The 15,178-nt window shown below is 27.1% G+C and overlaps 1 protein-coding gene across 1 annotated transcript; it reads left to right on the top strand.

Moving 5' to 3' along the window:
• Window positions 1-12,987: 12,987 nt before the first annotated feature.
• Window positions 12,988-14,957, top strand: EAE98_010203 (uncharacterized protein; the record flags this gene model as incomplete). Its single annotated transcript, XM_038957824.1, has 2 exons — window positions 12,988-13,813; window positions 13,864-14,957. 2 exons carry the CDS (start codon window positions 12,988-12,990, stop codon window positions 14,955-14,957), a joined length of 1,920 nt encoding a protein of 639 aa, XP_038805836.1.
• Between the last annotated feature and the right edge of the window lie 221 nt (window positions 14,958-15,178).

Below are 15,178 nucleotides of genomic sequence, written 5' to 3' on the forward strand. Positions count from 1 at the left end.
CCTAAAGAACTCTCAACTAAAGAGTTGAAATAAAAACATACAAATTCGACTTTAAAAAATATACATATAACATTGAGTTTAAAGAATTGAGTATTGAGTATTAATAATAAAGAATATAGAGTAAAGATAGAATAAAATATATAAATTATTACTTATAAATTATAACTTCTATTTACTACTTACTATCTACTTATTATTCATTGATTTATATAAATCTTTAATCTTTAATCTTTAATCTTTAATCTTTAATCTTTAATCTTTAATCTTTAATCTTTAATCTTTAATCTTTAATCTTTAATCTTTAATCTTTAATCTTTAATCTTTAATCTTTAATCTTTAATCTTTAATCTTTAATCTTTAATCTTTAATCTTTAATCTTTAATCTTTATCTCTCAAAACTTTTAAATCCTTAAATCCTTAAACCCTTAAATAAAAAAGCAAAAGCAAAAGCAAAATATCCATAGGCTAAATACTTTCCGTATATAAACTCGTAGTTAAAAAGTTAAATTGAATATCTAGATATTTATATCTTATATCTAGAATATTTAGAGAAGTTTATATATCTAGATATAAGATATAAATATCAAATATTAATAATATAGAATATTAATAATATAGAATATCAATAATATAGAATATCAATAATATAGAATATCAATAATATACAATATCAATAATAAATAAATAGTAATAGATTTGAAATTTATAAGGAATATACTAGATATTATATATATATTTAATATCTATCTATCTATTTATTTATTATAAAGAATAGATAGTAATAGAATTATAAAGTAATTTTTTGTAAATATTATAAATAAGTTATTAAAATATAATACTTTTAGTAAAAAAAAAGAGAGAAAAGTTTTATATAACATTTTACAAAATATATAAGAAAGTAAATAAGAACTAATTACTTCTGTAACAAATATCACATGACACACATGATGACTCATCACAGCCTAGTTCAAGATTAGCTTGAACTAGACGTATATAAGAGATAAAGATATTCTTTAAAGATTTTTTTCCTCTTTAGCTTTCTTATTCTAGTTATTTAACCTCTATGATATACTTTAGTATGTGATCGTAATAACTTCTTTTCAAACTATATAAAAAAGACCTATAAATACTAGCTATAAAAAGAGGCCCTATAATCTATACTAAGTTTCGCTTATATTATCTATTCATTTATCTATTTATTTATCTATTTATTTATCTATCTATTTATCTATTTATTTATCTATCTATTTATCTATTTATCTATTTATCTATTTATCTATTTATCTATTTATCTATTTATCTATTTATCTATTTATCTATTTATCTATTTATCTATTTATCTATTTATCTATTTATTTATCTATTTATTGAGCTTTATTTTTTATATAATATAAAGAATAATATCTAGAAGGAATAGAGACGAGTAGAGTATTATAAAATGAGATGAGCGAGAGATGAGGATTATAATATATATATATATACAATAATAATATTATATTATATTATAAATAGATACTATATTAATAGAAAGAAGTCTTTCAGATAATTATAATTATAATTGATATAATACTAGATAGAAAGAATGTAATATAATAAATTCTTATATATATCTTATTACAAAGGTAATAGCTAGATCTAATAATTACTTTAATTAGAAGATAGGTATATAGAGTAATAATAAACTAGATTAATTTAAGATATAATTATAAGAATTATATTTGATTTATATATTTTGATTAAATAAAGGACTTATCTAATTAGATATATAGAGTATATAAATAAAAGAAATGAAATAGTTTTAGTAATTATAGGAATAAGTACTCTAAAGGAGTATTAGAATTAGTATTATAGGGTTATATTATAGTGAATTCCGTAATATATATATATATATATATATATTATAAAAAATTATTATAGATATAGTATCTTTAATAAAGAAAAGAGATAGAAGACTCTAGTTATTACTTTATAATATAGAAGAAATTAAATTAATAAAAACTAATTGTTTTTTCTAAACTATATAAAGAGGATTTATAAATACTAGCTATAATAGATATATAGTTAGTATGTATTTTCCGCGTATAATATATATAAAACAAATTTTAATCTAAAATACAAGAAAGAAAGAAAGATACTCCGGACATTCAATCTTATAATATTGAAAAAATAAATAACTATGGCTAGGTACTTCGAATAGAATTTTTATATTATACTTATAGAAGCTCTTTTTCTTTTATCTATACGATAAATTCTATACTTACTTGCTTGTTAAATAAATTATACTTATTTATCGTAGAGATAAAGTATATAATCAATTATTAAATATCAAATATCAAATATTGAGATTCTAGATTCTAGATTATTATATTATATTATAAGAGTTGAGGCCCCGGCTTATTGTATACTAGTTGAAAATACACCAAAAACCTTCATTTCTTCAACTTTTGAACTATATATTATTTAAATAAATATAAAAATTAAATTATTGAAATTGATATATTTTATAATTAATTATTGAAATTATTTAAAAAAAATGAATAGATTATTTTTAGTATTTTTTTTAATATAATTATAGGTTTTTAAAATTAGAATTTTTAAAAAATCTAAAAAATCGATTTTTTTTGTATAGAAAAAGCATTATATATACTAAATTTTAAAAAATTTCAACTTTGAAAACCTATAACTATATCAAAAAAAAAATGCTAAAAATAATCTATTTATTTTTCAAGATTTTAAATATAATAATTCCTATATGAACAAGGGAATTCACTTAAAGGAATTCACTTTAAGGGAATGACTTCCGTATAATAATAACTGTATTAAAGGTATTTAGGCGAAAGCAAAGGAGACTAGCTCTTTCAGTAGTGTTTATATAAAGCCTACTATTCCCTTCATTTAGCTAGCTTTTTAAATTGAATATAAATAGATATTTAGGGGCTTATATATAGTAGAAACTATATCTTCCATATTTCTTTCAAATTAATATTAATTAGTAATATTATAAATTACTTAACTTATTTATTTAAAATACTTTTTTCACTTTTATTTCTTTTATTTTCTGTTGTTAGCATTATAATATCCCAGATAAGTACTAGTGTTAGCTTTAAACAAGCTAACAAGAAACCTGATATTAATAAAAAACTAGTTTCATTTAATCAATTCATTGGTATAAGAGAATATATCGATATAATGATTAATAGTATTAATTCTTTATAAATAGATTTCAATATTTCTCTTTATAGAAATCTAAATCTAATTAATGTTTTTTCTTATTCTTATCTTATCGCTTCCCCTAATCCTTATATTCCTTTTAATAAAGTATTAATTAAAGAAAAAAAAACTCAAAAAATTAAGAATTTGGGATTCAAAAAAGAACTTTAAAATTATACTTTTCTAAAGGATTTTAATAAAACCAAACAATTCTATAAAGAATATGTATTTAAATTAAAAATAGAATACTAGGCTAACAAATACTTTCTTTTTAAAATTACTATATATTTGAAGATAGGGATTATCAATATATCTTTTCAGGATATAGTTATATCTGATTTTGAGTGTGTTTATAAAAGTATATTAAGGAATATTAACAAGCTAATATTATATGACTTTTGTATAGTTTTGTAATGTTATAGAGTTTATATTAATATTAATATAAGTATTGAGGATACTCTTATAGAAGTATTTGATTGTAACAAATATTATAATTAAATTATAAATCAATTTCTGGAATATCAGTTTAATAAAATATAACTATTTGTATTAATGAAATAAGCTTATCTCCTTGTTAAACTTAATTCGAGATTACAAATCGAATCTCCCAAACCTCAGGATGGTGATACAATTAGTTAATTAATTTTGCTAAAATTTGATAAAGTTATAAGTAGCTCAATAATGGGAGGATCAGCTTTATTTTAATCTCTATTTTAATTTGGGAATATATGAAATATATCTTTATCAGGTTTTAGAGTTTCATTGATTAATATTCCTGCAGAATTATTTAATAATAATAACAGTTCAAATGATAATGATGGGGATGGTGGTTGAGGTAATAATGGTGGTAGAGGTAATAGAAGTAATGGTAGAGGTAATGGTAAAGGTAATGGTAGAGATAATGGAAATAAAGGTTATTTTGATTATTTCAATTATTAAAAAGATGATTAATGTAATTAGAGTTATTATTTTATTAATTTCTTTAAGATCTATAAAGATAATAATAGGTATAAGAATATTGATAATTCTTTTTAGTTGAAGATCTTTATATTTGTAGAATATTGTTATAGGGTATTTGTATTAATTAAAATAATTTTGATAGTTTTCTTTATTATACTTTTAGATATTACTAGAGACTTTTATTAAGCTAATTTTAGTATTCTTTTTAAAATATATAAGGGTATATGTAAAATAATAATTAATAATTTCAAAAATCTGAATATTAGTAAAATATACTTTTTAAGTAGAATAGAATTATTTTTAAGGATTATATTAAAAAGAATTTGATTAAAGAATTTTAGAAAATGTTTAATATAATAATTATAGATTTATGCTTTATTCAGTATACTATTTCCAGGAATATATATAATTTCTAATTATATTATATTAGGATCTTATTTATATATAATAGTATTTTGAAGTATTATTTTATAATACATAATCTTTATTTAATTATTATAAAGTTTATTAATTAGATTAAGTAAATTATTAATTCTTATTGAAAAGCATTTCTAAAATAGGATATATTATCTAAGATATTTCTTATAAATCGATATTTCTATAATAATAAATCTTCAAATTCCTTCTTTCGAAAATCTTATAATAAATATATCGGATAATAATCTTTCTCTGTATTAATTGATAAGGGTAAGGACAATTGTTATTTCTCTGGTTATAAGAAGAAGGGTTATAGATATTATAAGTATATATAAAAAGAAAAAGACTAATTTAAAACAAATTATTATATTAAATATAATAATTTTGATAATAAGAATTTTATAAAGCGATATGAGTAGTTTATTATTGATATTGAATAAGAAGATAATTAAAATAATAATAGTGATAATAATAGTAATAATAATAATAATTATTTTATTAATCAATATTTTATTAATATAAATGATTCTGGAAGGGTCTCTAGGACATTCTTTATTTTTATAGGTGCTTATAATAATTCTTTAGTAATAATTAATTTCAATAATACTATAAGTGCTTATAAGTTAATAGTTGAGATATTTAATATAAACAATAAGCGATATGGTGCTGATATATTCTTTAGCATTATAATCGATATGGGTATAACTGAGAGATTATCTGTTGATATAATTAGTATTTAGTATAAAAGAAGATTAAGGATATTGAGTATAATATAATTATTATTGAATAAATAATAATTCAGTATGGTATTGGAGTAATAATTTCTATCAATTTGTTTTATACTAAGCTTTTATTTGAAAAGGTAGAATAAAATGTAATAAAAACCAACCTTTTGTTTTTACTCTTTTTAATTGATATGGATAAACTTAGGTTTAAGTATGATAATCTTGATAATATTGTTATTATATCTAAAAGCGTTTATTCTATATATCGACGATTTGGTTATATATTTCTACTATAGAATATTAATATTGAAAGATTGATTAATCATTCTGTTAATAGTAATAATTACTATCTCACCAAAATTAAATTGTAACAAATTCATTATCAATTCGGCTATTTATCTGTATATAAATTCCATAAAATGCTTAAATACTTTGGGTATAATAAGAACTTTAAAGTGATCAAATAGCTTATTAAGTTTTATTATTATTATCAAATTTATAGTAAATCGTTTGGTAAATTCAAATTTTCTTTATTTGATAAAGATTTTGAGTTTAATTATATTATATTTGTTAATATACTTTATATCAATAATAATCCAATCCTATATATTGTTGATAAAGCTATATATTTTTAAGCTACTCAATGGCTAAATAATATATCTACAAAGCATACATAGAATAAACTCTGTAAATACTGAATCGATATATATGTTAATTTACCAGAGTATATTACTCATAATGCTGGTATCAATTTTATTAGAAAAGAGTTTTAATAATATTTTATATTAATGTTTATTCAGATAAAGACAGTTTTTATAAAAATATATTATTTAATTAATATTGTTAAGAGATTTTATATATTATTATATAGATCTTATGAAATTATTTATAAAGAAATTCATAAACTTAGTATTTACAAGGCAGTTATACTTCAGATAGTTATAAAAGCAATTAATGATATTACTAGATCTGATGATTTAATACCTACTTTATTTGTTTTTGGGATATTTCCTTGTATGGTTAATATCAGCTTTTCGACATTTATTATTTAATAATATGCTGTTGTGATTTTTAAAGTTATAATAAAGGTTTACAGACTATATAGTTTTATACAAATATAAGAGATTTTGAATATATATAATGGATTCTTTACAACTATACTTCATGATTTATTATTGAATAGTAAGGTTTTAATTTGGAGGAAAGGTAATGGAACAGTTATTGGTAAATGGAAAGAATCTTTTTTATTTATTAGTATAAAAAGAGAAATATATATTCTTGATTTATTTTATGAATCTATAAGATTTAGGTCTACATTGGTAAAACCGTATTATAAACAATTAGAAACTGGATGTATTGAGGAGATTAAGGAAATTGATTATGATATTGATTTCAAGATAACTTTGTCAAAATCTGATAAAGTTATATTACCTCCCCCAAAAGCAGTGGTTATGTATATAATGAATCTAAAGAAATCTTTTTTGGATTTATTTAAAAATAATTAGATTCCTATTCTAACATCTTTTCTGTAAGTAGTTATATTTCAGATTTAAGCTTATATATAAGATTATTACCTCAAATGTTTTACTACTAATCCTAAGAATCCTATTTTGTATAAAGAATTCAGAAAAAAGGAAATTGATGGATTGATAGTTAAAAGTATATTTAAGGTTGTACCACTTTCGGATGTTCCTTTTGGTATATGTATTTTCAAGTTGTAGTTTATTAATGAGATTAAAAATAAGGGAAATAAATACTGAATTTTGTAAGTCAAGGCTAGTTATTTAAGTATACAATAATATTGATAAAATATCTGTATTAATACAATCCCTGATAATTCAACAATCATATCAATATATTTTAATTTCATTAATTATAAGCATTTGAAAAACAGGCACAAAAGTATATATTCGAGATATTATTCAGACATACACTCAATCCACTTCGAACTTGTATTGTATTTTTTATATCTATACTCCGAAAAAGATAGATTTATTAATTAATATAATCTTATTAGTTATTAAACTATTGTATAGTATTCCTAAAACAGAAAATCATTGGTTTTGGATATACCATACCCATCACTACAAAAAGCTTAAAATACAGTAATCCATATATGACCCTTATTTATTACATATTAATAATAAGGGAACTAGATTTAATATTGTAGGATTTCAAATAGATAATATACTTATCATTAGAGATAATATATTTATACAAATTAAAAATAAACAACTCAAACAGATTGGTTTTATGATTAAGGATTGTAAAAAACTCATTTACAATTATTTATTGAAGTTTAATAATATCATTTTTATACTTAAAGGCAATAATATTTATTTCGATTAGAAGAAGTAATACAACAATTTGTAGTTTATATCTATTGAATTCATGAATATACATAATACATATAGCAAGGTTTAGAAGTATACTTTTATATATAAATAATATATTGTACAACGAGTTCGCGAAGTATATATTATAATTATATACCAATCTAAAGCATTTTTCAATCTATTTATAGTAGTATAGATAATTCAACCCAGCAAAAATAATATTGTGATATTGAATAAGCATATTAAATAGCAAAAAGAAAACTCTATTAAAGAATTCAAATATATATTATTTAATTTAAATTCACTTAAGATTATTGTTTTTGCTGATATTTTTTTTATAAATAATAAGAATTATTTATTCCAGATAAACTATATAATTATAATAATAAATAAATACAATAATACTAATATTATCTATTAATTATCTATCAAATATAAAAGAATTACATATAATATTTTAGTATTTAAACTATACAAATTAATTCAGAAATTCGATATCAATATAACAATTACTTTTACAATTAGTATTATTCTCAATAAGGAGATTCTATTAGTTTTGTATACTAATTTCAAGTCATTATACAATCTATTCATAAAACTAGAAATAATTAATAAAAAGAGATTAATAATTGATATCATAATATTATATCAATTCTATAAGCAAAAAAAGATTATTAAGGTAATCTAGATTGATAATTCAATTAATCCAATTGATGTAATAACGAAAGGAAAATTGTATCAAGCTTTTACTAATCTGATTAATACGAATAAGATTGATATTAAGGCAATAAAGTGAGTAGAATAGAATTAAGAAAAGGAAGGGATTGGTTCTGTTGGTAAGAGGTTAGGGACTTTAATCAGTAGATAGAGGATATTTATGATTTCACGAATTTCTTTTTCGTTATTGTATTTGAAGCTATAAAAGAGAGTTCTGAGTATATAAATAAGGGAATTTATTTAAAGGAATTTATTTTAAGGGAATGACTTTTATATAATAGCAACTGTATTAAAGGTATTTAGGTGAAAGCGAAGGAAATTAGTTTTTTTAGTAGTGTCTATATAAAATCTACTATTCCCTTTATTTAGCTAGTTTTTTAGATTGAATATAAATAGATATTTAGGGGCCTATATATAGTAAAAACCATGTTTTCCGTATCTCTCTCAAACTAATAATTCCTTATATAAAAGATTTCAAATCAATTTTTGAGTTATTAGATAAATTATAAAAGAAATAAGCTTATATAGGAAAACGACTTTTTTATAGGGATTTTATTATGAAAAAGGGTAGTGTGTGATAAGCCGGGGTCTCAACTCTTACTATTATACCACCAGTGTACTTACTATACGGCATATCGTTACACATGCTGTACCTACCCATCCTGTACCTACCCATTCACATCCATACCTATCCATCCCATCCCATCCCATCCTATACCATACCATACCATATGTACACACCCACCCGCCCTACCACAAAGAATCAAACAACCAAAAAATCTAGATCCCGTTAATATATGCGAGGAAGAGATGTAATATAGAAACAAATATTTCTTTCCCAGAGAGGATGTAGATGGGTTGTTGAGTTCATGTACTTACTGCTTGATTTATTTGATTTATTTATTTGATTTGATAGTGAAACGATAGAGGAAAAGCTTGATTTAAGGCTATTTTGGGCTGAGAGTTTGAGATGGATGGATGGATAAATAGATAGTAGAAGTTTGAATGAGATTTTTATTTTTATTTTTATTTTTATTTTTATTTTTATTTTTATTTTTATTTTTATTTTTATTTTTATTTTTATTTTTATTTTTATTTTTATTTTTATTTTTATTTTTATTTTTATTTTTATTTTTATTTTTATTTTTATTTTTATTTTTATTTTTATTTTTATTTTTATTTTTATTTTTATTTTTATTTTTATTTTTATTTTTATTTTTATTTTTATTTTTATTTTTATTTTTATTTTTATTTTTATTTTTATTTTTATTTTTATTTTTATTTTTATTTTTATTTTTATTTTTATTTTTATTTTTATTTTTATTTTTATTTTTATTTTTATTTTTATTTTTATTTTTATTTTTATTTTTATTTTTAGATGGATGGATGGATGGATGGATGGATGGATGGATGGTTGGATGGTTGGTTGGATTGTTTGGTTTCAGTAATGTTATGCTATGCTTTACTATGCTATGCTTTACTATGCTTTACTATGCTTTACTTATCTAGGTAGGTAGGTAGGTAGATGGTAATATATGGGTTAATGTATGTATTGGAAGTTTTGAGGAGATGCATGGATGGAAGGGGTTTGTGTATAGAGAATTGAGAGGGAAGAGAAGAGAAGAGATGGAATGAATGGGAATGAATGAATGAATGGGAATTGATGGAATTGGAGATTGAGTTACATTTGTATGGAAGAGCGAATTGATTGAATTCAATTCTTCAAATCATTAATTAATTACGATATATATGTATGTAGGTAGTTAATAAAAGCGTCCTCGGACTAGATAGGATAGGTTACATACAGAAGAAAGATTTGTTGTCCATTACTCGAGTATCCATGATCTTTCATGTATTGAATGGTTGAGATGAAAAGAGATGTAAAAGTGATTGATTGATTGATTCATAATGTGTTTCAAGAGGTGAGGGTAAGCACCATTGAGAAGGGAGAGAAGAGGGATTGATGGTCGGGTTGTAACGTTTTGATGTTGATCCGTGATGGGAGAGGAATATCATTGGGGATTATGGAGTACTAGGGAGGTATGGATGGGATGGTCGATGGTAGGGAAGTGAGTTTGATATGATGTATATTGTGTATATTCGAGAGTACTAGGTATGTATGTATTATAAGATTAAAGTATAATGATGAAAAGTATATCAACAATATTTAGATACTTATATAATTAATTACTGTGTATTTTTCTAGAAAAAGGAAGGAGGAATAAATAAATAAAGATATCTTACAGGTATCATCTCTATAATATATCATAATGCAAATGCATAACCCAAACCCAATGATTATCCTTACCCATGTACCCCACCACGCCATTTCCTTGGCCCGCCCTGTACCAACCAGCACGACTTTTCTTTTTCTCTTGATGTTCGACGTTATTATGCTTCGCAGTCAATGGGAAGCGTTTGACGTCGGATGGTTGTGAGGGTATCGATGGGATGAAATGAGATTGATCGAGAAACAGAAAAAGAATTTGGAGATACCTAATCTTAATGCCGGAGATCAACATGACATGATGGATGAGGGAATTAAGACGATGGAGATGAAAATAAAATGAAAGCATTCGGAAGAAGAGGGAAATGCATGGATGTGTGTGTTTGTGTTTGGATGGGTGTTTGTGTATATTGAATATGAGTGAATGAATGAATGGATGATATATGATAATGTTATACAAGATACGATCTCTGGGTATCATTTATATCAATTATATTATTTATCTCATTTATTTCATTTATCTTATTCATCTCATTCATCTCATTTAATATCCTCCATCGGCTGAAACTTCCTTTGATCGCAGACGGGGTGAGGGTTGAAAGGAATCTCATATGGGAATACAAACACAAACACAAACACAAACACAAACACAAACACAGTACACATTTACTCTCAACCAGAAGCATTCAACTCATTCGAAAGACCTACCCAAGTATATTAATCTATTCATCCATCCATCCATCAATCATATACCGACCCGGACGAGGCCTTTGCACCTAACAAGCCTTGGGAAATAGAAGATCACGACGATCAATGGGAAGGGAACCATCTTTTCTTCATCTATCTGACGCACACTGGGGCACCCTCATCAATCAAACGGTGCATCGTAATAACTTTCCAAACAATACTCGTAGAATAACCTTGGAACCCCTCTTTTTATCTTTGGATGTGTGGATGTTTGGATGTTTGGATGTTTTCATATTTCCACTTTCTATCATTTATTATATTATTTAATTTATATACCTAGAGAAGAGAGTAGAGTAGAGTAGAGTAGAGAATTCAAAGAGAGTAAAAACTCCAGACTAAAGACTACATACAGAATGAATACCTAACCAGAACTCCAAGTCAAGCTTCAATTCTTCCAGGAAACCCCCTCGACATTTCACAGAGAGATCATCTTCCCTTCTTTGTATCCATATCCATATCCATATCCACATCCATATCCATATCCACTTCTTAAGAAGCTTTCCCCTCTTACCGTGTACCAGAAGTTCCATAATTTTCCCGTTAATCTTTATCAATTTACTCTTCCTCCCGCTTTCTCTCTGCTCCCCTCCCCTCCTCTCCTCTCCTCTCCTCTCTCGGATTCTCTTCTCTACCACCCACCCATATACACACAGACACTCTTTTTCGTCCTCTCTTCTTCTCCTCTCTCTTCAATCCCTCCAATTCATCATTCCTCCTACATGATTGGAAAACTGGATCACTTTCTGGGTGGAGAAGAATTACTATTATACTTCTCCAACGTCAATCTTGTTAAATCATACTCACCATCAAATGAATTGATAGTCGTCATATCCATCGCCCGTGCTTTGACAACTTCCGTCTTACACATCCATCCTTCGTTCCAATTCACGATATCAAATCACGAAACGATTATGATCTAAACCTTTCAACGGATTTTCGAGGGAGACATTATACTCTATTCATTCATTTATTGATTTATCATTCTGTCATTCATTCATTCTTGGAGTATCCATCGTATCATATCGATCGTATCTCTCTCACTCTCACTCTTCTCCTTTATATCCATCCCATCCCATCCCATCTCATCCCATCTCCACTTAATTGCAGCTGTCAACGCGGCACCTTTCACACTAGAAAGTCCCAGGAAAGAAAGAACAAACGACCAAACGAAGAAATCAGAAAGTTAATTGATCAACATCCACCAATTCAATATTGTCTCTCTTCACTCTTCACTCTTTTTCTCAATCATCTCTACTGGATATCATTATCCTCGACATTCTTTTCTTTTTTCTATCCTGTAACCGTCAACCCTTTCTCAAACGTCCTTTTCACCACCGTCTTTCTTTTCCACGCCATCCTTTCCGACTTGAGTTAGATTTCCATCCATCCAAAATCTAGTCCACCCGATCCTCCCGCAAACGCCATCTTACAGCTTCGGCTCATCGCGAATTTCCAAGCTATCCACTCACACTCAGGGTCCAGATTCAATATCGAACATTTCAATTGCGATTGTCATTGCCATTGACGTTAACATTGCCATTGCCCTTTCGATTTCGACAATTGGTCGACCATTATCAAATTCTATACTGCTTCCTTGGCCCTTCTCTCAATCAATTCTCTCACAATCATATATCATCATCATTGAAGAATGCCAGTATCTTCACCCATCCTCATGACGTACCCTGGCCCTCCTAGAAGAGCCGGAGGTTTCCTACGATATATCATTGGCGCAATAGGAATCCTTCTCCTAATCTTTTACTTTAAAAGTTCATCAGAATCGCCATCGTTCACATATGTAACCCCCACAGTACCTGATCCTCCAACATCCAAAGTATCTTCCACACCCTACTCGGAATCTCTTTCCAATAACGAATTACCCATTGCCAAACCGAAGCAAGAACATCCTATCGATACTTTAATCGCCGATGCAGAAAAGACGTTTGATGAATTATTGCAAAAAGAAAGTCATGATATTAATGCCGCCGCTGCAGAATATCGCAAACGAAGAGGGAGACATCCACCCCCAGGATTTGATGCATGGTTTAAATTTGCCCAAGACAATGATGCCGTCATGGTTGAAGATTTCTTTGATCAAATATATCATGATTTAGGTCCATATTGGGGTGTGACTCCCGCCAGAATGAGAACGCAAGCTAGAGATGCTGGCATGGTGATAAGTATTCGAAATGGTAATGCAACGGCAGATAGTGATTGGTTCTGGACACAAATTTGGTTGCAATTGATTGGAACTATACAAAAAGATTTGCCAGATATGGATATCCCACTCAATGCGATGGATGAACCAAGAATGGTGGCTCAATGGGAATTGATTAATGAGAATATGGAAGTGGAGAGAGCTACGAGGCAACTTGCAGATGTCAATGTAGTCTCTCAGGATTACGGAAGTTTGCCTGCTCCAAGACGTCCTGGAAGTGGGGAACCAGACGCACCCAAGAGAGAATGGGAAACTTCAGGTATGTTGAGACGATGAGAGATTCTGCGTTTGGTTTATTGACTCCAATAGGTCCATATTGGAAAATTGCTACCAGAGGTTGTCATCCAGATAGTCTTGCACGTCGAGCTGAGGTTATGACGGACTTTTCGAAAACACCTGCTATTTCCATGGGTCATTCTTCCTTACATACCTTTAAAGGTTATGTTTCGAATTATAGCCTCTCGGCCGATTTTTGTCATCAACCAGATTTACAATCTCTTCACGGAATGATGATTAATCCTCTCTCAATTTCTTCAACTCAAGAGTTATATCCTCTTTTCGGTGGTTCCAAACTTCCAACAAATAACGAAATTCTATTACCGGCACCAATGTATTGGGTAAAAGAGGAGAGATTCACAGGTGGTGATGATCATGGAGTTCCTTGGCATCAAAAATTAAACAAGGCCATCTGGAGAGGTGTCGCTACCGGAGGACGAAACAAAGAAGATAATTGGAAAGGATTTCAACGACATCGCTTCGTCTCCATGACAAATCATACATCAGTATCTCGAGCCGAATCTTGGGAAACGATTCCTCCAAATTTCGCCCTTCCAACTTCGATGTATAATATCGGTGCACAACAAGAAAATCGATTGGGGGATTGGGTACATGAATGGTCTGATACAGCATTTATCGAATTGATGTGTGATGAAAATCGAGAAGATGGGACATGTCCATATACGGATCCATATTTCTCGATCAAGGAAGGACGGAAAATGAGTGAACAATTCAAGAACAAGTACATTCCTGACATTGATGGCAATTCTTTCTCAGGAAGATATAGAGGTTTCTTACTTTCTTCGAGTTTACCAATCAAAGCAACTATTTTCCGCGAATGGCACGATTCACGACTTATTGCTTGGAAGCATTTCGTTCCAATGGATAATAGATATATGGATTTTTATGGTATCATGCAATATTTCTTAGGGTATGAAGGAGAGAACTTTAGAATTGAAGGACATGATAAGGAAGCGGAGAGAATTGCAATGGCAGGACAAGAGTGGGCGAATAAGGTATTGAGGAGAGAGGATATGCAGATTTATGTGTTGAGGTTATTGTTGGAGTACGCACGCGTCTCTAATGATAATAGAGCAAATTTGGGATTTGTGAAAGATCTTTTGTGATGGATTTGTGAGAAGAGGAGTGAGGAACGGTGGTTGAGGAGTGAGGTGGGGAGGTTTCTTCGATTTCGTTTCGTTTTATGGAATAGGGCTTTCATTCTTTTCGGCTGGGAAAATGACTGGCATAGGGAAAATTACATGTGTATGGCATGCAAAATAGCGTTTTTGAGGAATCCAAAGCGGGTGGCGAATGGTGTAATGGAAATGACTCAAACAATGAGTCG

This window comes from Botrytis deweyae (assembly GCF_014898535.1).
Source record: "Botrytis deweyae strain B1 chromosome Unknown BDEW_034, whole genome shotgun sequence".
Lineage (NCBI taxonomy): Eukaryota > Fungi > Ascomycota > Leotiomycetes > Helotiales > Sclerotiniaceae > Botrytis > Botrytis deweyae.